The sequence below is a fragment of the Scyliorhinus canicula genome, chromosome 9, assembly GCF_902713615.1.
Source record: "Scyliorhinus canicula chromosome 9, sScyCan1.1, whole genome shotgun sequence".
Classification (NCBI taxonomy): Eukaryota; Metazoa; Chordata; class Chondrichthyes; order Carcharhiniformes; family Scyliorhinidae; genus Scyliorhinus; species Scyliorhinus canicula.
In genome coordinates this window covers 78618741-78645706 of record NC_052154.1, presented here as the reverse complement: position 1 = coordinate 78645706, position 26966 = coordinate 78618741, and the positions used below count along the sequence as shown (strand labels likewise).

General features: G+C 48.7%; 1 protein-coding gene across 14 annotated transcripts in view; it reads right to left on the bottom strand.

The window, feature by feature from the left end:
• The window catches only part of LOC119971451 (cyclic nucleotide-gated cation channel beta-3-like), a 284057-nt gene that overhangs the window by 129028 nt on the left and 128063 nt on the right, over positions 1–26966 (bottom strand). For 12 of the 14 annotated variants that reach the window (XM_038806991.1, XM_038806996.1, XM_038806997.1 and 9 more), the window contains 2 exons: positions 18725–18766; positions 4130–4244 (listed from right to left, as the gene is read on the bottom strand). In XM_038806991.1, the coding sequence (XP_038662919.1) occupies positions 4130–4244; positions 18725–18766 (157 nt within the window). The remainder of the gene's footprint in view (positions 1–4129; positions 4245–18724; positions 18767–26966) is intronic. The other 2 variants (XM_038806994.1, XM_038807001.1) reach the window with 1 other exon arrangement.

Sequence of the window (26966 nt, the reverse complement as noted above, 5' to 3'; positions counted from 1 at the left end):
CAGAAGGAAGCCATTCGACCTATTGAGTCTGCACTGACCCACTGAAAGAATATTCCACCCAGGCTCACTTGCCCGCCCTATCCCAATAACCCTTAAACTTAACCTCCATATTTTTTTTGAACATTAATGGGCAATTTAGCATGGCCAATCCACCTGACCTGCACATGTTTGGACTGTGGGAGGAAACCGGAGCACCCAGAGGAAAACCACGCACACACGGCGAGAACGTGTAGACTCCACACAGACAGTGACCCAAGCCGGAAATCGAACCTTGGTCCCTGGTGCTGTGAGGCAGAAGTGCTTGCCACTGTGCTACCTCTATGGCTGAGGTCCGAGATGCTGGCCCATGTGCAGGGACCCGCCCCACACCCTGCAGGCCCAGCCGCCCAACAGGCCAGGGAAATACCCAGAAGGGAGGCCCATGTTGGCCCAAGGTGTACAAGCTTCACTGGTCTTTCGAACAAATGACAGACAGTGTGTGCCGCAAGCTCTGCCTCAACAAGGGGATAGTGCAGCACTTGTGCCATGTCCTTGCGGACTTGGCACCATGTGGAGAAGGAGGATACCTGCTCCTGGTGGCCTTCAAGGTCGCCACAGCCTTGACCTTCTGTGCCTAAGGATCATTTCAGGGCATGAGTTGAGACTTGTGGGGCATTTCACAAGCTACAGCCGAAAAGTGCACCTGTGAAGTCATGGATGCCCTGTTTGCCCAGGCAACGGACTATATAAACTTTGACATGGGCCAAGCCCAACAAGATACCTGGGTAGCAGGACTCTCCGCCATCAACGGGATGCCCCAGTGCCCATTCCCTACCCACTTCACTTCCCCCCCCCCCCGCCAACCCACACACACACCAATTCCCCCACTTCCCCTTCTCTCTCCCCTCCCCCACCCTGTCCCACCATCCCAGGATCGGTGCAAAATCAGTCCAGAGTGATGGGACTGTGTTGGCACTGTCAGCGGGTCACTGTCAAAAGTAGGGGGGTGATAATAATCTGGGAGCTGAGATCCAGTGGTCCTCATTGAATGCCACAGTCTGACCCCTGCCTGCCTGCTGGGTGCAAGCTCACATCCATCACCTGCATTTGATGTGCCAGGGTAGAAGGGGGAGGGTGGAATCAGGCATCCAGAACCTCCCTGTCCAGAATGAGATTGGTGCTCGGCCCGCATTGCAGAATAAAGTGCCAGAGGCATCATATTTGTCGAGATTTCATAATTTACATGTGTCCCCAAACTGCTCCAGTCCCCCGATGGTGCTGCCCCACCCCTCCCAGACACTCCCCCACCCCTTCCCCGCCACAACGCACCCAACCCAACCTTAATTCCCCCCCCCCCCCCCCCCCCCCCCCCCCCCCCAGTGTCCCCTCAATGATCCTCGACCAACTTAACCTTCCATGCTCTACTGCTGCGTCCAGATGAGTCCCTGGGATGCACAGCAGAGTTGGAGGCGGCCAGCTGCCTCCCACGTCCCATGGCCTTTGGTGCCCTTGGTGGGCATACTCTAAGGGCTCTGGGGCAGAATATGCCTTGCCGTGGCATCTTGTTCCGAGTGCTAACTCCGAGATGCGCCGTTGGTGGGGTGAGTCTCGGGGCAGCAGACTGTGGCATTCAGTCTCATTGGCATTTCGTAGGCACCTAGCACCCCCTTCGCCCGGTCAGTGTCTACAGGATCCTGGGGTTCACCTTGAAACAGAGGGGCAGCTGGATTGAGCCCTGGCTGCCCCTGCATCATCTAGCTCTGCCAGCCCTGGCAGCTCCTCAATGTGTGCAGCAGTGTTGAAGTCCTCAGCGATGCTTCTCAGTGACTGAGACATGCTCTGGAACATCACAGCAGTGTCCACTTACATCCACCAGCAAACAGGACATGCTCTGCAGCGGCTCGGCTATGCCAACCTGAGACTGGGACATGTCCTGCAACACCTCGGCTATGTCCACATGGGACTGGGAGACCTCCCATAGTGTCCAGAACATGCCCTGGAGGACCTCAGCATCACCCACCTGAGACTGGGACATGCCCCGCAGTCCATCATCAAGGCCCGCCTAGTACTGGGTCATGTTCCCCAACGACTGGGACATGCTGTTGAGATGCTCAGCCATGGCCGTCACTGACTGAACCATGCCTGAACCATCCCTCCACTCATGCTGCCGATGTCATGCACCAGGCTCTCAACTGCGGTTACCACCCTAGCACTGTTGGCCTCAGTGCCACGCATTGTCGGTGCTATCTCCTGCGCCTGTAGCCTATGAGACTCCTCCAATCGGCTATGGGCCTATTGGAGGGTCACTGACATCCTTCTCTGAAAATCACGGCCTCACCCTAGCATCTGCATCAGCTCCGGGTAAACCTGATCCAGAGGCTCAGCATCTGACTGAGACCCAGCTGGATCTTGGGATCTGAGACTGCTGTCTCACCTGAGTATTCCTGCCTCAACCTGATGTGCATCAGCAACTGTGTCGTGCTCACCAGAATGTGCCCCAAAAGCCTGTCCACTATGATTGCCCACTGATATGTGTGTCTCTGCGCAGGTTGAGGGTGGGGATGTCAGCTGTGACACATCAACAGTGGCATCCTTGGTGCTCTCCTCCAAGGTTTTCTCATGGGAGGCAATTGGGGGGACCACCCCAGATGGGTCGGCACTGTCGGATGAGGATCCTGCGGGAGATGAACATGTGATCAGTGGGAGGGATGAGTCATTCTGTCTGGCATTAACAACTCACGTGTGACAGTTCATCTGGGTGGGATCCAGTGGATCCTTACCTCTGTGCCATACGCCGACCTGTACATTGATGACAGATGTCCTTGGCTACCCCTGCGAGCTCCAGGGTCCTTTCCTCATAGGGAGTGAGGATTCTGATGTTTGGTACCCCTCCACCCGTCTGGCCCCTCTCCCGTCTGTTGTGGGCCACATTCCCCTGCGAGGACACAGAGGGGGCATCGTTAGTCGCATGTGTCATTCATCGCAGGTGACACTGCTGGACATGGGTGGGCCAGAGCTCAAACGGTGCTAAGCAGGGGCAGGGACAAGTGCATTCTTGTGTGTGTGTGTGTGGGGGGGGGGGGGGGGGTGTAGGGAGGGTGCCCAGTGCCAACCCACCTATCCGACTTGGTGGAGGTTACGGCACCGGGTGCCGGACTTCCTGGTTGCGCTCTCCGAGCTGACGGCCACTGCAACCTCCTCCCAGACGCCACTGGCCGTCCTGTGGCTGACCCTCCAAGCCCCTTGGGGGGGACAGGGCATTCCATCTGGCCGTGACTGCATCTAATAATCTGCCCAGGTCGGCATCCCTGAATCATGGGGCTGGTCTTCCCGGAGGCATGGCCGCGAGCTGTGTGGGGTTGGCTGCACAGGAGCTGTTTAAGTGCTCATTTTCCTTGTTAGCGGGAGGCTAGCGAACGCGGTCCTGGTGAATCAACCGGCGGGACCATCATTTGCAGCATGAAGCTTGTGGGACCACGTTATGTAGACCAATTAACATTTTATAGTGGTGACTGCCTTGCCAGGCCAAGCATTGGGAAGCTCGCGGCAGTTCCCACTCGCTGCCACACTTAGAAACTTTTCCATTAAATCGCGCCCAATATTTGAATTTAAAAAAAATATAAATTTAGAGTACCCAATTCATTTTTTCCAATTAAGGGGCAATTTAGCATGGCCAGCCAATCCACCTAGCCTGCACATCTTTGGGTTGTGAGGGCGAAACCCACGCAAACACAGGGGGAATTTGCAAACTCCACACGGACAGTGACCCAGAGCCGGGATCAAACATGAGGCATTAATGCTAACCACTGTGCCACGTGTTGCCCCAATATTTGATTTTTAAAGCATTTTCATGCGTGCGTGTGCATGTGTGTGTATCTCAGACTATCACTCTGCCAACATTGACACATTTTGGGTGCAATTTGAATATTCTTATCATTATGTGTTGCGTGGCGTACTGCCATTCTCCTGCCCTTTATATAAGAGAATATCCTCTGATTTACTATAGGATACATCACAGGAGATGCCCAGGTAATCTAAAAAGTCAGATTTACTAAATAATCCTTTCTAAGAAGAGATTGTCTATTTAACTATAATGTTCTGATCCTTCAGATGGTGGGCCATGGTGGGATTTACCTTATTGACCCCTTACCTGCTTGTGGGGGCTGGTCTCAGCTGCTTCTGGCACTTGGTCTTCAGTTGCCTTTTCCTTTGGTTCTGGGCAGAAGATCGGGTCACTCCCCGCTGGGCAGATGTCAGTCAGGTCACTGCAAAATACGAAAAAGAATGGCATAGATACTCCACCTTTACATCTGGGGCACTAAGCTTCAGCTAGTCAGAGGCCAGAAAAGGCCATTTTATCCAGATGTTCACAGAAATCTAACAGACATGGAAAAGGCAAGTGATTTGATAGTTAATTGGGATTTTGACAGGGTTGGGGGTTATGGAGAAAGTTTCCAAATTTGTTCCCTTGTTGATTCTATTTTCTGCCTCTCCCAGCATGCATGCTGGCAGATAGAAAGTTATTGTTGTTTCTCTTCCTGCAACTGGCGGTGTACAAGACAGACTTTCATCTGTTCCCAGAGTGAGGTTTTTCCTGTCCCCAGAAGCTTATAGCTTGAGGGGCACCACTCTGCAGCAAGCATAACTCACCAGAAATCTCTCCCACTTTTGCCACCTGTCATTGGAAGGACTTTGCAGGCTGATACTCAACCTGTTAGACTGTATTAAGAATGCATCTTCCTTGGCCACTGTTATGGTCAGGGTTTAGAGAATCTCAAAGTGTATCATGGAGTTCACCTGACCCACAACTTTTAATAGATTGTGGTATGGGGAGCACACAGCTCACTCTGCAGGAATGGTACAGCAGAAATGGACCAGTATTTTAAAAAACAAAACAATGTTTATTCTATGAACTCAAGTTAACCTTTTTAAAACAAACAGTGAATATCTTAGCAACCATTAATTCAAATACACCCCCCAAAGAATACAACACTAAGTAATCTGTATGCTGTCCTTTTAACACCCAGAAGACTTAACAAACCTCTGGAAGCACATCAGGGTTTACATTCAATACTGAAAACATTTATAATTCTGAATTCACCAAATGATTAAGAAATAGTCCTTCATGGCAGAGAACAACAGTACAGCTACTTTGTCTGACTTCAGCTGCAACACACTGAAAAGCGAAACCAAAAAGACAGACACACCCAACCTTTTCTCAAAGTGCAACTAAAAAGCAGAACCAGAGCTCAGCTCCACCCACACTCTGACACCACTGCCGTAACATGAGCAGCCAAACATTTCTTAAAGTGACATTCTCATTACACCACCAGTCCGGGGTGGGACTTGAAACTGAAGCTTCCGGCTCAGAAGCAAGGAAGCAACTGATTGCGCCGCAAGATAGAAAATGCATAGTCATAATTGACCAGTCTGTTGAATTGGAGCAGGTTGGTCTTTACACCAGCTGGTCTTTCGCTGTCCACCATTTTTAAATGTTTCAACCTAGGGAAATCAATGCATGCTGTTTTCAACATGCAAATCCACCTGCCAACTTTTCAGCCCCTGATTTTATTTCGAATGTCTATGCGGCCTACGGGGACTGGACCAAGTGGCAAGCTCACATCCAGGGTACTGCCTGAGGCTGAGAAGTTGGCTTTTCATGTTCAGAGTCCTGCCCAAACCCCAGTGGGAATCACTCAATGGCTGCTGGGTGAACAGAGGGAACTTTCCCTGGAACTATGGCAAGTTGAGTGATAATAAGGAGAAAATTGAGAAGGTGACACGGGAAGACTGGCACAGGTCACAGATCTTATTGTGGGTCCTGGAGGACCTGGAGGTTTCTTTGGTGGCTCTGGCACTGGGCAGGCCTCAAGCGACTGTGGGTTAAAATCTTATTTGTGGGCTAGCTATTTAGGAGATCCTTGCTTGCCACCAATGCCCCCTGAAAACTGGGGTAGATTTTCAAAATGGCCCTAGGAGTAAAATAGGAGCTGTGGATCATTTTCCAATTAGATTTCGTGGGAATCAAAAATGGATGTTTTCGAGGACTCACAAAATGTCCACAACATCAGTCTCACATTCGCGGAAGGTTTACAGTCTACCCTTACTTACTGTCACAAGGAAGACGCGCGCAAAGATTTTAAACCCTAACCCGGACAGCCCATTCTGGCCGTGCGGAGAGTGGGATTTTCCTGCCTGAGCTGCGGTAAAATACCAAATTCTATCTCGGCCGACGACTGCTTTAACGCCTTGGAAAGTAAAACGTTTCCCAATAAACAAAGTGCACTTTAAAATCTGACAGTGAGCTTTCAGCCGAGAGATGCTTGATCTACATTACCGCCCTCGGGAGGAGATGTCCCTCACTGCAAAGATTATTTTTTATTGTGCATTTTCAGCTTCTCTGGAAGCTCGGTGCTCTGGGGTCCGCTGGCTGCCGCACAGATGCGGGTTTCCCGGTTGTATTTCAGCGGGTTGGTTTTGCAGGGTTCGCGCGCTGACGGGTCTCCCCGAGTCTCATCAGCACCAGAGGTTCGCGGACAGCTCCCTGCCCGGCTCCGGTTGCTTAGAGACGGAACGCGAGCGGCGGGGGTTGCTGGGAGACTGAACGTGAGCGGCAGGGGTTGCTAGGAGACAGTGGGAGGCTCGAGGAAGAGACGTCAGGGGTTACCTGCCTTAAAAAGAGAGAAAGAATGACCAAGCCTGTTGCATCAGTTTGTTTCCGTCCAGAACACCACATTGCAAAACTGCACCCATCACTACTTTGTACACACCATGCCCAGTCTTCCCCAGATAAAGACTCAAGTCAGGCATCATGGATAGCAAAAGGCATCACTCAAATGTATTGTGTAAACTATTCGACAAAAAAAACTTAAATAAACATTTATTAAATTTCGAGGCAGTACGGTGGCACAATGGTTAGCACTGCTGCCTCACGGTGCTGAGGTCCCAGGTTCGATCCCGGCTCTCGGTCACTGTCCCTGTGGGGGCTGGAAATTCTCCCCGTGTTTGCGTAGGTTTCGCCCCCACAACCCAAAGATGTGCAGGGTAGGTGGATTGGCCATGCTTAATTGCCCCTTAACTGGAAAAATGAATTGGGTACTCAAAAATTTATTTTTAAAAAATTAATAAATTTCAAATCCGGAAACAGAGAAAGTGGAGTTTGGTGGTGGGAGGTTGATGTTGAAGCGAGGTAGAGGAGGGAAATCACAAGCACCGAGCACGACTACGGATTTGCAAATGTGACGCGGGAAGTGGGCGCGCCCATCACCCTGGACATGGTGGCGGGGATGATGGCGAAGGAATTGAAGTTCGGTGGGGAGATGGATGAGCAATTTAAGAGACATGGCCAAGAAATGAGGGTGTCATCCCACGCCATGGTAGAGGAAGCTTTGGATCTGATAAGGTTGCAGCTGGGCAAGACGGATAAGGCGGTAGGCGAGCAGGCTGAGTAGGTGAAAGGCATGGAGGAGGCCTTATGTCAGTACGAGGACCAACTTATTGGAAGCTGAAATGGTGCTTGTCGGCGATCGAAATGTGGGCCTCAAGGCAAAACTAGATGTCATAGAGAACAGGTCCAGGCACATGAAACTGAGACTAGTGGGCCTGCAGGTGGGCAGAAAGGGCTCAAGGTCAACTGAATACTTCTCTGCAATGTTTTCTCAGCCTGTGGGTGGAGATGGCGTGTTTGCTGCACCAGAGCTGGACAGGGTGCACTGGGCCTTGACATGGAAGCCAAGGCTGAATTAGCCACCACATGCGGTGATCATTTCGTTCCACATTTTCCAGAGGAAGGAGCGGGTCCTGGAGTGGGCTAAGAAATGCCGGAGCATTGATTGTGATGGTAACATGGTAAGAATTTACTAGGATGACTACCGGCGGTGGCCATGGTATGAGTGGTCGCACATGGGGCAGCTTCTCTTAAGGCATAGAAAAGAGCTCTTTTTACCCGAAAAAGGAGTAACTTCGACGGAAAAGTATAGCTGAAGGTTGGAGGAGAGGTTTGCCCCCTGAGCGTGGCATGTCTGCTGGTTACAAAACCTGGCAGAAGAAGGCGACGGACCTGGCCAAGGAGTTGGAAGAGACGCAGCAGCCATTGGAAAGATGGTGGAGGGGGAAAGGCCAATTGAAGTTGGAAGGCCCCAGATGAAACAGATGATGGCTTTCATCAGGGAAGAGTTTCATCAGCAAAGGAAAGAGATGCAGGAGGGCTGTGGCCCCCCCTGAAGGGCCCGATGGAAAGAGTGGAAAAGTGAAAAGCGTTTGGAGGCACAGGGGTCACAGATCCGAGAGATGGAAAGGGTGATGTTGAACCACAGTGACTGATGGTGGCATTGGAGGTGGAGGTGGGGCTCTGAGGAGATCTTTTCAAGATGCTAAGAGCAAAGATGGAAGAGTAAGAGAACAGGTCAGGATGGCAGAACCTACGTATTGTCGGTTGCCTGAAGGAGTGGAAGGCAGGAGTGCGACGAGGTGCGTCCTGAGATGCTGGTGAGGCTGGTAGTGGAGGGGGTGCTGGACAAGGCCCCTGAGGTGGTTAGAGTGCACAGGTCTCTGAGGCAGAAGCCAAGAGCTGGGGAGCAACTGCGGGCAGTGATTGTAAGACTCCGCAAGTTTGTAGAAAAAGAGAAGATCCTGCAGTGGGCCGGGGAAAAGCAAAACTGTGAATGGGAAGGGAACAAGGCCCAAATATACCAGGACATTGGAGCTAAACTGGTAAAACGGCGTGCTGGATTTAATAGGGCCAAGGCAGTGCTGTACCAATGGCAGACCAGATTGGGGTGCTCTACCCGTTGAAACTATGGGTGATTTATGAGGGCCGGGAATATTATTTTGAGATCAGAAGCGGCCATTGACTTTATCAAGAAGTGCAAACTGGGGGAAAACTGAACTTCAGTGGGAGACGGAGGTGCCGGCACTCTGGAGTAATGGGAGATATGAGTAGGGTGGGAGTTGGAGGGAGGATTTTTTTCCTCCAGGTGGAGGGTTTTTCTTTTTTTCTGTTGGGTTGACAATAGATAAGAGGGGTGAAAAGATTGTAAGGGGATGACCGTTTCCCCCCACACCCCGCCCTCCTGCTGCCTGTGGCAGTGTTTTTGGTATTTTGTTTGTCTTTGGGGGAGGTGACCTGTGGTCCAAGATGTGACTTTGTTTGTGTGGGGGAGGGGGAGGTCAGCGGGAACCTTTTGCACAGAAAAAAGAGGTGAGGTTAGGGAGGGGTGGGGAGGGTCATTAGGAGGAACCTTTGGGCAGGAGTTGTCATTGTAAGTAAAAATGGGAAAAAAGAATGTAGTTTGGAACAAAAGAAACAGAGTAAAGTAAACATGTAAAAAATATAGGTAAAGGAACATGAGGGAATATCAGAGTGCTTTTAGAAGCTTGAAAAATAGCGTGAATATACAAAAGGTCAAAAGTTTGAGAAAATTTGAGAAAAATAGCGGGCATAGGAAAAGATTGTTAAGACAGTTACAGTTTTAAGGGCACAGTGGTTAGTGCTGCTGACTGATGGCGCCGAGGTCCCAGGCTCGATCCCGTCTCCGGGTCACTGTCCGTGTGGGGTTTGCACATTCTCCCCGTGTTTGCGTGGGTTTTGCCCCACAACCCAAAGATTTGCAGGGTAGGTTGATTGGCCATGCTAAATTGCCCCTTAATTGGAAAAATTAATTGGGTACTCTAAATTTATTTAAAAAAAAGAAAGCTACAGTTTTAAAAATAGACAGGAAATAGCTACCAATTATTTTAAGACATGTAACGGTTTTTTGAAACCTTTGAGAAAAGGGGAACAAGTAATTTTGGAGACGTGGCAAGCTTGAACGATGAGAGCCTTGAGCCTTGAGCAAGGTGCTAAACGGCTTAAAGCTAGCACACATGGCAGAGAAAGTTTTAAAAAATGCAAATAGCTGAAATAGACAAAGATAGAAACAGCTTAACGGTTTTTTAGACTTTGAGCAGAATGCACCACATGTTTTTGAAATCTATGGCAGTCTTGGGTCTGGTGTGAAATCGCGGTTTTAAATGGAACACATCTATTTTGTTAAACATGAGGCAATGCTTTGTAATTGACATGCGCTGGAGACATGAATTAAAATGTATAAAATCTCAGAACGCCAGTTGCAAAGGAGAGAGAGAAAAGGGGAAGAGTAAGGCCAAGCCATTCTGTTCGAATTTACTCTTAGATTCGATTTGAATCAGCTCATTGGTCCATGGGAATCGGAAGACGCTGGAAGACCGAAGAATAAGACCAACCACAAGCTACCAAGACAGAAGAAAAATCATTAAATAAAGCTCCTGAAGTCTGATCAACTAGAAGAGACTTTTAAATACAAAGTAATTTGTTAAGATTTTGTAAAAGCAAATAAAAATAATATAATTTTAAATTTAAACCTGAAATAGTGGTTTAGTTTAAATCTAAATCTGAAATAGTAGTTTATTAAAAATCTAAACCTGAAATAGTGATTTACCCATAAGACTCACCTATACATCCTCAACAGATCCAGACTCTTAAAGGACATTGAGTGGTAAGTGAGTTAGAATTCCTCCTTGTAGATTTGGGATCCTATAATAACTTGAAATGGGGTTCATGTCCACAGATCTCTGAAGGTTGCCACTCAAGTGGATAGCGCCGTGAAGAAGGCCTATAGTGTGTTAGCGTTTATTCACAGGGGGCTTGAGTTTAAGAGCTGTGGGGTTATGCTGCATCTGTACAGGACCCTGGTGAGACCACATTTGGAGTATTGTGTGCAGTTCTGGTCACCTCATTATAGGAAGGATGTGGAAGCATTGGAAATGGTGCAAAGGTGATTTACCAGGATGTTGCCTGGATTGGAGGGTAGGTCTTATGAGGAAAGCTTGAGGGAGCTAGGGCTTTTCTCTTTGGAGCGAAGAAGATGAGAGGCGACTTAATAGAGGTTTATAAGATGATGAGGGGGATAGATAAAGTGGACATTCAGAGACTATTTCCTCAGGTGGATGTAGCTGTTATAAGGGGGCATAACTATAAGGTTCGGGGTGGGAGATATAGGAGGGATGTCCGAGGTAGATTCTTTACTCAGAGAGTGGTTAGAGTGTGGAATGGACTGCCTGCTGTGATAGTGGAGTCGGACAATTTAGGAACTTTCAAGCGGTTATTGGATAGGCACATGGAGCACACCAGAATGACAGGGAGTGGGATAACTTGATCTTGGTTTCGGACAAAGCTCGGCACAACATCGATGGCCGAAGGGCCTGTTCTGTTCTGTACTGTTCTATGTTCTATGAAATATAGTTTGAAATAGATTAGTTGCCATCTGGTATCAGCAAGGGAGTCTAAGGGAGAGAAGACCTTAGAGTGGCCAACTAGTTAAGAATTTATAGGATATAATAATTTAGAAGGGATTAATATCTTTAGTCTTAACGAAAGTTGAGCATAAAAACACATACGCTGGCAGGTAATGCTGGTGAATGGAAGTGAGGTGGGGGAGATGGCTGCAAGGGATGGCCGAGGCGGGAAGGGAGGGTGGGGGGAAGGAGTAGAGGGCGGGGGAAGGGGGGTGAGGGGGAAGGGAGGGAGATGCGACGTGGCAGTGTTGGAGAAGAAGCGTGGTCAGCGGTTGAGAAGGGGGTCATCTTGGATGGGCCTGGTACAGGGCAAAATTAGAAGGGGTACAGCTGAAGGGAGAGGATGGTGATTGATAGAGGGGAATGGAGGCATAACCCCCAGTAAGGGGAGCGTGCGAGGGCTCAATGGACCGGTGAACAGATCTTGGGTTTTTGCACATCTCAGGTGTTTAAAGGCAGAGGGGGTCTTTCTGTAGGAGATGCACCGCCGCATGGGTCAGATATCCTACCTTGGGTTCGACTTGAAGGCGCGGGGGAGGGTGCCATCTTGATGAGCCAGAAGACAGGGTTTGTGAGTGCGAAGGAAGTGAGGGACCCGGGTGGGAGATATATGATGGTGAGCGGGGTATTGGAAGGGATGCCGGGGGTGTCGGTGAATGTGTATGCACCGAATTGGGATGATATAATGTTTGTGAGGGGGATGCTGGCAGCAATCCCTGACTTGGCCATGCACCAGTTGATTATGGGAGGAGATTTTAATTGTGTTCTAGAGGCGAGGGTGGATCGATCGAGCCCCAGGTCAATAGGAAGGATACGAATGGCAAAGGAGTTAGGAGAGTTCATGGAAAAGATGGGCATGGTGGACCTGTGGTGCTTTAAGAACCCGGGGGAAAGGGAGTACTTCTTTTACTCACATGTTTGCAGGGTGTACTGCAGAATCGACTTTTCTGTGGTGAGCCAGGAGATTTTAGTTGGGGTGGAGGGGGCAGAGTATGTGGGATAGTAATTCCGGATGCTGCGTCCCACTGGCTGCAGATTCAGCTTAGACCAGGATGGGGAAAGAGGCTGGTGTGGATGCTCAATTCGGGGTTGTTGGCAAACAGAGGGTTCTGTGATAAGGTGCAGTCGGTGATTAAAGACTATGTGGAATTGAACTGGAATGGCGAGGTTTCGGCTGTCACATTTGTGAGGCACTGAAGGCAGTGGTCCGGGGAGATTATCTAGTTCAAGGCACATGAGGTTAGGAAAAGGATGGAGGAGTATGGGCACTTAATGAATGAGATAGCCAAAGCAGACAGGGAGTATTCGAGGTAGCCTACATGGAGGGATTGGCGAGAAGGAAAGTTTTGCAGGGACAATTTGATAGGTTGACATTGGGAAGGGCGGTGATGCAGCTGTGTAGGGCAAGGGGAGTTCAGTATGAGTATGGGGAGAGGGCAAGCCGAATGCAAGCACACCAATTACAGAGGCAGGCCGCATCCAGGGAAATATTAAGGATACAGACAGAGACAGGGAAGGTGGTGATGGAGCCAGGGAAGTTAAATGAAACGTTTAGGGAATACTATAAGGAACTGTACAGGGCGGACCCCAGGGGGTGAAGAAGGGCACATGGGGTGGTTTTTGGGTGGGCTGGGGTTTCCGCAATTGGAGGAAGAGAAGAAGCAGACGTTAAAGGAGCCTTTGGGGTTGAGGGTGGTATTGGACAGTATAAGGGGTATGAAGTTGGGGAAGGCCCCGAGGCCCAATGGTTATCCGGCAGAATTTTATAAGGAGCTTGCGACAGAACTGGTACCGCAACTGTGGGGGGCATTTAATGAGGCATTGGAGAAGGGGGAGCTGCCAGAGACGATGCCGCAGGCAATAATCACATTCATACCAAGGAAGAGGAAGGACCCGTTGGAATGTGGGTCATTGTTAAAAACAGATGTAAAGGTGGTGACTAAACTGGTGGCAGGAAGGATGGAAGGTTATGTCCTGGGGGTGTTCGCGGAGGACCAAACAGGCTTCATAAAGGGCTGGCAGCTCTCCAATAATATAAGGAGGCTGTTAAATAATATAAGGAGTCCGTCAAGAGGTCGGGTATCGGAGATAGTGGTGTCCATGGAGAAGGCATTTGAAGTGGGTGTTTGAGGTCCTGGGAAGGTTCGTGTTCGGGTTTGGGCTGAAGTTCGTGACGTGGGTGTGCCTGTTATATGTGGCACCGGTGGCAAGAGTATGGACCAATGACATGGGCTTAAAAAACTTTGGGTTACAAAGAGCAACAAGGCAGGGGTGTGCAGGGTAGGTGTATTGGCCATGCTAAATAGCCCCTTAATTGGAAAAAATGAATTGAGTACTCTAAATATATAAATAAAAAGAGACCATAAGCTGGGGAGATCTGAGAGTTGGTGTAAAAGGAGGGCGCCTCATCTGTAAATGTTGGTGGGTACAGTTGTTGTTTGTTGACGGAGGATGGGGGAGTGTTTTTTTAATCCTGTTTGTTGTTGATTGTTGTTACTTCAAGTTGTGTTTTATCCAAGTTACAGGTTCTTAAGGTTGTACGGGGGTGTTTTCCCCCTTTCCGCACCCAACCCCCTCCACCACACCGACTGTGGTGTGCTTCCTTTTGGAGGGGACGGATTGTAACTTCCGTTTCTTTTTCCCCTCGGTGGATGGGGTGGGGGTAGGGGAGGAAGGCCTTCGGCAGGAGCTGCCATGCTGACAAACATTGCTAGCAAATGGAAGCGTGATTGGAGAGGAAGTTGAGAGAGTTGGGGGGAAGATGAGGAGGGGGAAGGGTGAGGCAAAGGGGGATGTCGGGGTAAGAGGAAGATGAAGTGGGGGGAGGATGAGGGGAAGGGTGAAGGGGCAAGATGGGAGGGAAAATTGCGTCACAGCAAAGGTGGGGATCAAGCGTGCTCATGGATGAAGAGGGGGCCATCTTGGATGGGCCCGCTATAGAGCGGTATTAGGAGAAGCTTAGCCGAATGAGGATGATGGCTGATGATAGAGGAGAAAGGAAGCATAGACTCCCAATACGGTTTGTTATGTGGAATGTTCTGGGGCTAAATGGGCTGATTAAGAGATCCTGGGCCTTTGCTCACCTGAAGTGTTTGAAAGCGGAGGTGATCTTCCTAAAGAAGACGCACCTCCGAATCAAAGGTCAGATTAGGCTGAGGAAGTGCTAGGTGGGACAAGTATTCCATGCCGGGTTTGACTCGAAGTCGCGGGGGGTGGCCATTTTGATGAATAAGAGAATGGGGCTTTTGGGAGCTAAGGAAGTACGATATCCAGGGACCACTGCGGTCCTTCAGGTATAGGTACACCCACTGTGCTGTTAGGGAGAGAGTTCCAGGATTTTGTCCCAGCGACAGCGAAGGAACGGCGATATATTTCCAAGTCAGGGTGGCGAGTTACTTGGAGGGGAACCTGCAGGTGGTGGGGTTCCCAGGAATCTGCTGCACTTGTCCTTCTAGATGCAATTGCTTGTGGGTTTGGAAGGTGCTGATGAAGGAATCTTGGTGAGTTACTGCAGTGCATCTTGTAGATGGTACACAAGGCTGCCACTGTTGGGCGGTGATGGAGGGTTTGAATGTTTGTGGAAGGAGAAGCAATAAAGTGGGCTGCTTTGTCCCGGATAGTGTCGAGCTTCTTGAGTGTTGTTGGAGCTGCACTCATCCAGGCTAGTGGAGAGTATTCCATTACACTCCTGACTTGTGCCTTGTAGATGGTGGACAGGCTTTGGGGGGGGGGGGGGGTCAGGAGGTGAGTTACTCACCGTAGGATTCCTACCCTTTGACCTGCCTTGGTAGGCAGCCACAGTATTAATGTGGCTAGTCCAGTTCAGTTTCTGATCAATGGGAACCCCCAGGAAGTTGATTGTGGGAGTTCAGTGATGGTAATGCCATTGAGTGTCAAGGAGTGATGGTTAGATCCTCTCTTGTCTTGCTGCATTTGGACACAGCCCGCTTCATTATCTGTGGAGTTGTGAATGGTGCTGAACATTGTGCAGTCTTCCGCGAACTTCCCCACTTCTGACCTGTGCAGTCATCATCAAACTTCCCCACTCCTGACCTTATGGTGGAAGGCAGGTCATTGATGAAGCAGTTGAAGATGGTTGGGCCGAGGACACTACCCTGAGGAACTCCTGCAGTTTGTCCTGGAGCTGAGATAGTTGACCTCCAACCACCACAACCATCTTCCTTTGTGCCAAACATGACTCCAACTAGTGGAGAGTTTTCCCCCTGAATCCCACTGACTCCAATTTTGCTAGGGCTCCTTGATGCCACACTTGGTCAAATGCTGCCTTAATGTCGAGGGCTGTCACTTTCACCTCATCTCTGGCATTCAGCGCTTTTGTCCATGTTTGAACCAAGCCTGTAATGAGGTTAGGAGCTGAGTGACCCTGTCGGAACCCAAACCGAGCATCCGTGAGCAGATTACTGCCAAATAAGTGCCGCTTGATAGCACTGTTGATGACCCCTTCCATCACTTTGCTGATGATGGAGAGTAGATAGGTCAATAATTGGCTATGTTGGATTTGTCCTGTTTCTTGTGTGCAGAAGACACCTGGGCAATTTTCCACATTGGCGGGTAGATGCCATTGTTGTACCTGTACTGGATCACCTTGGCTAGGGGTGTGGCAAGTTCTGGAGCACAAGTCTTCAGTACTATTGCCGGAATATTATCAAGGCCCAGTATCCAGTGACTTCAGCCGTTTCTTGATATCACGTGGAGTGAATCATATTGGCTGAAGACTGACATCTGTGATGCTCGGGACTTCTGGAGGAGACCGAGATGGATCATCCACTCGGCACTTCTGGCTGGTTGCGAATGCCTCAGCCTTATCTTTTCCACATATGTGCTGGGCTCCTCCATCACTGAGGATGGGAATATTTGTGGAGCCTCCTCCTCCAGTGAGTTGTTTAATATTCCATCACCATTCACAGCTGGATGTGGCAGGGCTGCAGAGCTTAGGTCTGATGCATTAGTTGTGGAATCGCTTAGCTCTGTCTAGTACTTGCTGCTTATGCTGTTTGGCACACAAGTAGTCCTGTGTTGTAGCTTCACTAGGTTGACACCTCATTTTTCAGTATGCCTGGTGTTACTCCTAGCATGTCCTCCCGCATTCTTCATTGAACCAGGGTTGATCCCCTGTCTTGGTGGTAACAGTAAATTGGGGGATATGCCGGGTCTTGAGGTTGCAGATTGTGGTTGAATACAATTCTGCTGCAGCCCACAGTGCCTCATGGATGCCCAGTCTTGAGTTGCTAGATCTGTTTGAAGACTATCCGATTTAGCACGGTGGAAATGGCACACAACACAATGGTGGGTATCCTTGTTGTGAAGACGGGACTTTGTCTCCACAAGGACTGTGGGGTGGTCATTTCTATCGATACGGTCATGGACAGATGCATCTGCAGCAGGCAAATTGGTGATGATGAGGTCAAGTATGTTTTCCCTTTTGTTGGTTCCCTCACCACCTGCTGCAGACTCAATCTAGCAAATACATCCTTTAGGACCCGGCTAGCTCGGTCTGTGGTGGTACTACCGAGCCACTCCTGGTGATGGACATTGAAGTCCCTCACCCAGAGCATATTCTACACTCTTGCCACCTTCAGTGCTTCCTCCAAGTGGTGTTCAACATGGAGGACTACTGATTCATCAACTAGTGGCTGGTACATAGTAATCAGCAGGAGGTTTCCTCGCCTTGTGGTCATTTCTATCTTTAACCTGGAGTCATGAGACTTTATGGAGTCCAGAGTCAATGTTGAGGACGCCTAGGGTAACTCCCTCCCGACTGTATACCACTGTGCTGCCACTTCTGCTGGGTCTGTCGTTCCAGTGAGACAGAACAAACCCAGGAATGGTAGTCGTACTGTCTGGGTTATTGTCTGTAAGGTATGATTCTGTGAGCATGACTATGCTTAACTAGTCTGTGAGACAGCTCTCCCAACTTTGACACAAGCCCCCAGATGTTAGTAAGGAGACTTTGCAGGGTCGGCAGGACTGGGTTTGCATTTCCGGTGCCTGGTTCGATGCCGGGTGGTCTGAGTGGTTTGCTGGGCCATTTCAGAGGGCATTTAAGAGTCACATGTAGGCCAGGTAAGGATGGCAGATTTCCTTCCCTAAAGGACATTAGTGAATCAGATGGGTTTTTACGACAATCAACAATGTTTTCACGGTCATCATTAGACTCCGATTTCTAGGTATTTTATTGAGTTTGAATTGGATTCGAACCCGGGTCCCCACATCATTATCCTGAGTCTCTGGATTACTAGACTGGCGATAATACCACTACACCACCTCCTCCCCTGAAGATGGCAGAGGAGCTGGGAGGATTTATCGAACAAATGGGAATGGTTGACCCGTGGAGGTTCAGGAAACCGGGGAAGAGGGAGGACTCCTTCTTCTCACATGTTTATAAACCATACTCGAAGATTGATTTCTTCGTGGTGAGCCAGGCGGTGTTGTTGGGGTGGGGGAGGCGGAGTATGCGGGAATCATAATATACAGTCATGCGTCGCATTGTATGGACGTGAGGCTTAGCGAGTGGCGGGTGCAGAGGCCGGGATGGAGGATTGACTCGGGTCTTTTCACAGAGAAGAGTTTTTGTGAGAAGGTGATGTGACGGCAATCCTGAACATCGGGTTGGAGCCTTGTCCACGGGTAGTGATTTTGGGAGCTCCAGATGGGGCAAAAGCAGATGTCCTGGCCTTTGCCTCGCTTGTGGTAAGAAGGTGAATTCTCTTAGGCTGGAAGCCGACAACACCGCCAAGAGCCTTGGCTTGGCTGGGGGACCTGATGGAGTTTTTGTACCTTGAGAAAGTCAGGTTCACCGTAAAAGGGTTGGTGGAAGGGTCTTACCATCGATGGTGGCCATTTATAATGTACTTGAAAGAGTTAGTCACTGTTAGATGTTTGGGGTGGGGGGGGGGGGGGGATAGTGTAGGTGGGGGAGGTGTTTAGTTTATATTTTTGTGGGGGAGGGCCCTGGGAGTGTTATTTTTTGTTGTTTGGTTTTTGTAAACTTTGTATAAAAATTGTTAAACTTTCAATAAAAATATTTCCCCCAGTTTTCAATCCATTCTATTGTCCAGCAAAATAACAGCAGAAAATACAGTACAAATCATCCTCTGCTGGGCACACTTCGAACCGCCAATTACTCTTTGCCCACATTCATTCCCTTATCACCATCACTTTCTTCTCATACCTTCATACCCTCGATCACTTAAGATCGCCTCTCAATCTCACCCACTGTCAATATCTGCTAGTCTACTTCATCACACAAAGACCGCCTCTGTCCCCCATCTCGCTCCGCATCCTGGAAAACACTCACTTGATCTTCCTCCTACATTCACTCTCTCAAAATGCTCACTCTCTTTCTAATTCCTTCACTCTCTCAATCTCAAATTCCCCTTACACTTTCTCAGTTAAGAATGGGAAAACTCACGCTTTGGAGGGTTGATCCTTATTCCTCTTGGCTTCTTCAAGTCTGTCAGAAAAAAAAACATATTTTTTCGGGGCTGGTGTAGCATAAACAGGCCACTGAAGATATAATGAGGCATATGTGATTTTAAGAGCTGTTGGCAAAAAGCTGTTGACAAAAAACATCTGCAAACAAATGATGGCGCACAGAATAGACCTTACTGAACACAGGTACTGATTTACCCATACAAACAGACAGACACAAACACAGAGTCTATATCTATAAATGCACACAAATAATTGGTGTAAACAAATGCTATCCCACGTTCAGGGAAATCGAGGTAGATTTTCAACTCGCTGTCCAGGGGTAAAAATGGTGCTGTGACTAGCCCACTCATTATAGAAATCACAAATGTTCATTTACAATGCATTTAAAATTGGACAGTTTTTGCTTTTTTAAAAAATATTTTTATTGACGGCATTTTCATACCAGAAGATCAGCCGAACAACTCAATAAACAACCAACACCCACTCCCCCTGCTCCCCTGATGCTACTGCCTTCTCACAATCCCACCTTCCCCATTTTAACCGCCTTAGCAGCCTCCCCCCCCCCCCCCCCCCCACCCCCATGCTGACCTTTCAAACCTCTTTAAAGAAATCAATAAACAGCTTACACCTCCAGGTGAACTCATCTGTTCCCCTCTCAAGACAAACTTAACTTTCTCCAGGCTCAGGAATTCCGCCAGGCCACTCACCCAAACCCTCGCGTTCGGCGGCTCCGAGTCCCACCACCCGAGCAAAATCCGTCTCCAGACTATCAGGGAGGCAAAGGCCAAATCATTGGCCTCCCTCACACCCTGGCCTCCCACTTCCAACACCGAAAATATTGCCACCTCTAGACTCTTGACCGTCTCCAACCCACCACCTCAGTCATCACATCTGAGAACCCCTGCCAGAAACCCCTCCATCTCGGATATGCCCAGAACTTGTGGACATGATTCACAGGCCCCCCCGGCACACCGGCCACACCTATCCTCTATCCCTTTGAAGAACCTACACATTCTCACTACCATCATATGCGCCCCATGCACCTTAGCATTCTTTCTGTTGTATCACAGCTTGGTATGGAGCCTGCTCTGCCCAAGACCGCAGGAAACTACAAAAGGTCGTGAATGTAGCCCAGTCCATCACGCAAACCAGCCTCACATCCATTGACTCTATCTATAATTCCCGCTGCCTCAGAAAGGCAGCCAGCATAATTAAGGACCCCACGCACCCCAGACATACTCTCTTCCACTTTCGTCCGTCAGGTAAAAGATACCAAAGTTTGAGGTCATTTACCAACCGACTCAAGAACAGCTTCTTCCCTACTGCCATCAGACTTTTGAATGGACCTACCTCGTATTAAGTTGATCTTTTCTCTAGACCTTACTATAACTGTAACATTAGATTCTGCAGTCTCTCGTTCTTTCCCAATGTACGATATGCATTGTTTGTACAGCTTGCAAAAAACAATACTAATAAATGTGACAATAATAAATCAAAACAAATCAAATCTATGTACCACTTTGAACTGGGTGAGGCCTAGCCTCTTCCCATGTCTCAGCCCCCACCTCCTCTCCCAGCTCCTCCTCCCACATGTGCTTAATATCTCCCACCAGGGCTCCCAAAATTGGACAGCTTTTGTAACAAATAGACTATTCACATTGGCAGGTGTATGCAAGAACCACAACCTGGACTCTACCCCATTGTCTCAGTTATCACCAGCTTCTCCTTTTCCTGACACACTGATTAATCTCTTTCCCACTTGCTCTCGCTCACTTTACAATGACAACTTATTTTCTTCACCTCTACCACTTCTCCTCATTCTACTTGATTTTTACTTGCTACCCTCTCCTCATTTGCTCTGCTCTTCGATGAACATAGGAGTAGGAGATCACCCCAAGAACCTGTTCCACAATACAGTGAGATTGTAGCTGATCTGAATCTTAACTCCATCCACATGCCATAGTTCCATATCCTTGGATCGCCATGTCAGGCGATAATCTCCGATTGATTTCAAGTTTATAATTATTAATTGAACTAGTATCTACTGCCTTTTGTGGGAGAAAATTTACAAACTTGGACAGCCATTGCATGAAGAACTGTGTCATTCTTCCTCTCCACAATGGCCTGATTCTAATCTTAAGATTATGTCTCCTTGTCCTAGACTCTGCATCAGAGGAAAAGATTACTCTCTACTTAACCTATCAATAACTTGTAAAGTGTTAAAATTTTACCCACGTCATCCATAGCCATCTACATTCCAGGGAATGCAAACCCAGTCTGTGTAATTTCTCCACATGGTTGAGCCCATGCAGCCCTGCTAATATTCCAGTGAATCAGCACTACAGTCCTTCCAAGGCCAATTTCTGAGGTGCAGTGTCCAGACTTGTACACAATACTCAAAAAAAAACCTCCCTCCCTTTCAATATTGTAATCCTCTGATTATAAAAATGAACAATCCCTTACTCTTTTAATTATTTTTACCCATAAAGTATTCAGTCATTTTCAGAAAGCTTTTTAAGTGAGATCTGATCTGACTAACACTGAGCCACAAATAAGTTGTTTTGTTCTCATAGTAGGATAGTTAAAAAAAAGATTGATAGCATTTAAAGCAGTGCAGAGTTGTCTGAGGTCAAAGGTGAGCTGAAACAGCTTTTTGAAGACATCCATCCAGAGTTTGCAGGGGTTCTAACATGAGCAGCTGGTGGATGAAGCGGAAATCTTAATTCAAGAAACTTGTTTGAATTACAGCAGAAAGTTTTAGAAATAAAGCAGCTGTATCAAAAAGCATATGTGGAAATGGAATCTGAGTGTATACTAGTGCTATTTCATTAGAAATAATGTATTAATGAGAAAATGGAGACTGCTACATGTTCAAGCAGATGAGAAATGGGCAGAAGTTCATCACGTTTTATTACCGGTGGGTTATAGAAAGAAAGTTTTGCGGATAGCCCATAAGTTTCCAGTAGAGGGTCATTAAGGAGTAAGGAAAACTCAAGCAAAAATCAACAATATTTTTATTGGCCTGGACTGCATAAGAGTGTAGTTGAATTTTGCCATACGTCACACATGGGCAGCACGGTAGCATGGTGGTTAGCATAAATGCTTCACAGCTCCAGGGTCCCAGGTTCGGTTCCCGGCTGGGTCACTGTCTGTGCGGAGTCTGCACATCCTCCCCGTGTGTGCGTGGGTTTCCTCCGGGCGCTCCGGTTTCCTCCCACAGTCCAAAGATGTGCGGGTTAGGTGGATTGGCCATGCTAAATTGCCCGTAGTATCCTTAAAAGTAGGGTTAAGGGGGGGTTGTTGGGTTACGGGTATAGGGTGGATACGTGGGTTTGAGTAGGGTGATCATTGCTCGGCACAACATCGAGGGCCGAAGGGCCTGTTCTGTGCTGTACTGTTCTATGTTCTATGTTCTACATGTCAGGTAACAGGGAAACCTCAGGTGGTAATCAAACCAGCACCTTTAACACCCATTGCAGCATTTGAGGAATCTTTTACTAGGGTCTTAATTGATTGCGTAGGACCCCTGCCTAAAACAAAAAGTGGGAATCAGTATCTGTTGACCATAATGGATGTGCCTACTAGATTTCCGGAGGCAATTGCATTAAGAAACATTACATCTAAAAGGGTTACAGGGGAGTTAGCCAAATATTTCCCCAGATATAGACTACCAAGAGAAATTCAATCAGATCAGGGATCCAATTTTATGTCACAGCTAAGGATAGTTTAGGAATAAAGCAACTTAATTCAACAGCATACCATCCGGAATCATAAAGGGCATTAGAAAGATGGCATCAAACTCTAAAGACCAATGTTAAGGGCCTATAGTCAGGACTGTCCAGAGGATTTGGATAAAGGAATTCTATTTATACGATTTTCAATTAGGGATGCACCTAATGAATTAATGAAATTCAGTGCATTCAAATTGATTTATGGTCATGAGGTGAGAGGACCACTTAAATTAATCAAAGAGAAATTGATGTTTACATTGCTGGTTTGTTTTCTTCAAGGGGGGAGGGGCAAAGAATGCAATATTTTAGATATATTGGATTATAAACATGGTGAGGTCCTATCGTGGCCTCCCCCCACCCCTGGATGGCCCCCACCCCTAAGACTGGGGGTCACCCAACCCACCATCCCCCCAGGGTCTACTTTGATAGGGAGACCCTCCCACAGGACCTCTGTAATTTTTTTAAAAATTTAGAGTACCCAATTATTTTTCTCCAATTAAGCGGGCAATTTAGCGTGGTCAATCCACCTAACCTGGGTTAGATTGTGGGGGTGGAGGTGAGACCCATGCAGACAAGGGAAGAATGTGCAAACTCCACACTGACTGTGGCCCGGGGCTGGGACTGATCCCGGTTCTCATTGCTGTAGGCAGCAGTGCTAACCACTGCACTACCGTGCTGCCCATTCGGGACCTCAAGAATAGGATGACCTCCTACAGGGACACCTGAAATAGGGAGAGCCCCCTCAGGGACCGCTGTAATAGGGAGACACCCCCAGCTACCACTGCTGTAGGGAGACCCCTCCCCACTGCACCGGTTGTAATAGGGGATGCCCACAGTGACCCTTGTAATAAGGAGACTCCCCACAAGGATCCCTGTAATAGGGGGGCCCCCGAGGGACCCCTACAATAGGGAGACCCCACCACAGGGACCCCCTGACCAAAGGGACCCTCCAGGAACCCCCTGACCAAAGTAACCCCTTACAGGGACCCTTGTAATTGCAGACACCCCACAGGTACCCCTGTAAATGGGGGAGCTTCCACAGGGACTCCCTGAGCAAAGGGACCACCCCCAGAGACTCCCTGACCAAAGAAACCCCCTACAGGCACCCCCTGCCTAAAGAGACCACCCTCCCACACAGACCACCGCCCCCAGAAAAGAGATCACTGTCTGGAAGCTTGAGAGCAGTCCAGAGAGGGGCAGTGAGAAGAATTACAGCTGTAACACTGACCTGGAAGCTCTATGTTCCATTCATAGAATCATAGGAAATATGAGCAGGAGGAGGTCATTTGGCCCTTCAAGCCTTCCATTCATTATGATCATGGCTAATCATTCAACTCAATAGCCCAATCCCGCCTTCCCTCGATATCATTTGACCCTTCACCCGAAGTGTTATGTCTAACTGCTTCTTGAAAACATTCAATGTTCTGGCCTCAACTACTTCCTGTGGTAACAAACTCTACAGGCTGACCTCTCTCTGGGTGAAGAAATTTCTCCTCATCTTTGTCCGAAATGGTCTACCCCGTATACTCAGGCTGTGATCCCTTACAAACATTGACCACATCAAAGAGAGGTAAGTACAGTGCAACCACACACTTGAGTAAATTGGAATGCACATAATGCTTGGAATGCACCTACCTCTCTTTGATGTGGTCAATGTTTGTAAATATTGGGGTTTCAACGTTTCGGCCACTGAATCGTGAATGAATCAAAGTTGCAAACGGTTTGTGGAAGCTGTCAATCACAGATTGCTACGAGAAAGCTATGAATGGCTTGCAGCTAATGGATCTGGGGGAACCAGACGAGGGTCACACTGTTCTCCTTCGAGGAATGGACATATGGATCTTTAAGGTAAGTGTTACAACTGTAATTCTTCTCACTGCCCCTGCCTGGACTGCTCTCTATCTTACAGACAGGGTCTCTTTTCTGGGTTGTATGAAGGGGGGAGGTCTTTGGGGCTCTCTCTAATACAGGGGTCCGGGGGGGGGGGGGCTGCTAGAGAGGTTTGGGCAGACAGTGTAATGTGGGGGAGGCCCTCGGTTGGGTTCGGATGGTCTCTACCGACTTGGTCCTGGTGTGGTGGACTTCATGGTGGGCCAAGAGCCAAGGGGGTAACTCCCCTTGTTACCTATTGGCCTGCTGTGAGGTCCACCATGCCAGGACCACACAAGTGATCCTGCCCATGTGATTCCCAGCCACAGAGACCAGAGAATCACTGGACAATAAGGCGCCAGGCCTGCTAAATGGGTGCAAATGGATCATTAAGAGACATTCACATGCTCTCACCAGCGCACGGCATGGACCTCATTCCCGTTGCCAGCGGAGGGTCGGAGCATTGCCCGGTATCGCTCACGATGCGAGGGAACACGATCCGGACATTCTGGGACAGAGAATCCCGCCCAATGTGTTTTCAGTCGAGAGTTAATTTCTGTTCAACTTGGGGAGATAATGTCATTGCTGGGTGGAGCCAAGGTCTTCATATATTTTGAGAAGGCTTTTTGAATGAGATCTGATCTGGCCAACACTGAGTTCACAAGGAAGGTCTTTTGCGCTCACAGTAGGATAGTAAAAAAACCCAATAGTATTCAATACAGTGCAGAATTGCCTGAGGACAAGGTTGAACTGAAACCAGTTGAAACAGCTTCTTGAAGACATCCAGCCAGAGTCTGCAGGGGTTCTAACAGGAACCCAATCTGTTCTGGAAAGCAAGTATTACTCTGGGCCTATGGAATGTAGGATGGATTGAGAGCTGTATATTTTTTGCCATTCTCATTGTTTAATTGGGAATAAAGATAGATCGAAAGGAATAGGTTTCAAGTGTTGTTTGTGGTGGGTTTTGCTGGTAGATTCCCGCTGACTCTGCCAGCTAGTTCCCCACTGCTAATTAACCACATTTAGTCACTTTTTTTGTGCCCCGGGGAGTTTTTCACCAGTTTAGCCTACACTTAGAATTACTTTCATCGCTGGGGAGCTAAACCCGCTCATCAGACCGGCTCCTCAGAGATCGAGCCATCATTTTGAAAGGGTGCCCCGATCTCTAAGTGAGCTTGTGGGTCTCCCACAGCCCCCATCCATGGGCAATGGTACCCCCCACACATATGGGTATTACCCTACATCTTCCCCCTAAGTGATGACACCCCGCTATGGGGTCACTGAGGGCCCCCTTTTCAGGCCTTCCTCATCCCCTTTTGGGTCCCCCTTTCCAGGATCTCCACCCTTCAACCCCCTAATCTTCCAGAGCTCATTCATTCCCCCCCCCCACTCTTCATAACCCCCTACTTTCATAGGCACGGCCCTCCCTGACCTTTGGCCATGCCACCCTGGCACCTAGGCACTGCCAACCTAGCATCATGGTAGCACTCCTGCTGGCTTTGCAGTGCCATCTGGGCACCTTGGGAGTCCCAGGATGGAAGTGTCAAGTTGCCAGGCTGGCAGTGCCAAGGTGCCTGCATTCCAGTGGGATATCCGGGGGTACCCTTCCCTTTCCCTGACCACCAATGGTCCTCCAATGGCCTGGGATAGCCCCTGGTAGCTGCTGCGCCAGGTTTACATTTGTGTGGACCTGTTCTGAACAGCACCCAGCTGGGGCCGCCCTTGGGAGGATGTTAGATAGCAGAAGGCATTAGGTAGGGGGACCCTTCCATTAATGGCATGGAGATTGGCCTTAATTGGTCATTATTGTTTTCCCGCCAGATCTGTGCTGGATCCGGATCACGGCAACGGGAAACCGATCGGAAACCGATCGGTGCCTGGCGTGGATCCCAATTTGGGCCTCTCCCGTGCTCTAATTGGCTCGCCCTGATCTGCGCCGGACGTAATGACGCCATTAAGTCATACCCAGTAATTAACGACATTGTATTTACTGTATTTAGTAGTATTGTTTAAGGGGTAATTATTTTTTGAAATATTTTTATTTGGTTTTTATCATTTTAACATTTTATACATAAAACAACACAAAACAGAAAGAATAACAGAAGAACCCCTCCCCTACTCTACCAACCAATACATATATGACTCGAAAAACTCCCCCCCCCCCCCATCCCTGCCCCACTCCCAAACTCCCCATTCCCTTAGCAGCTGACGGTGGCCAACTCTTTAAAGTGAATAATAAACAGATTCCATCTCTTAAGCAACCCCTCAACCGCCACCCCCCCCCCCCCCCCCCCCCCTCTCTCTCAGGATGAACTTAACCTTCTCAAGGTACAGAAACTCCATCAGGTCCCCAGCCACACTGGGGAATTAGGGGGAGAGGCTGACGTCTACCCCAACAGGATCCACCTGGGAGTAGTGAGGCGAAGGCTAAAACAGCCGCCCCCGTCTGCAGCTCCGGCTGGTCCGACACCCCAAATATGGCCCCAGGGGACTGGCTCCAAGTCCAAGTGCAAGATTGCTGACATGGTGCTGAAGAACAAAGCCTAAAACCTCTCCAACTGGATAGGACCAGAACATACGTACATGGTTGGCTAAGCCCCCTCACACATTGCTCGCAAG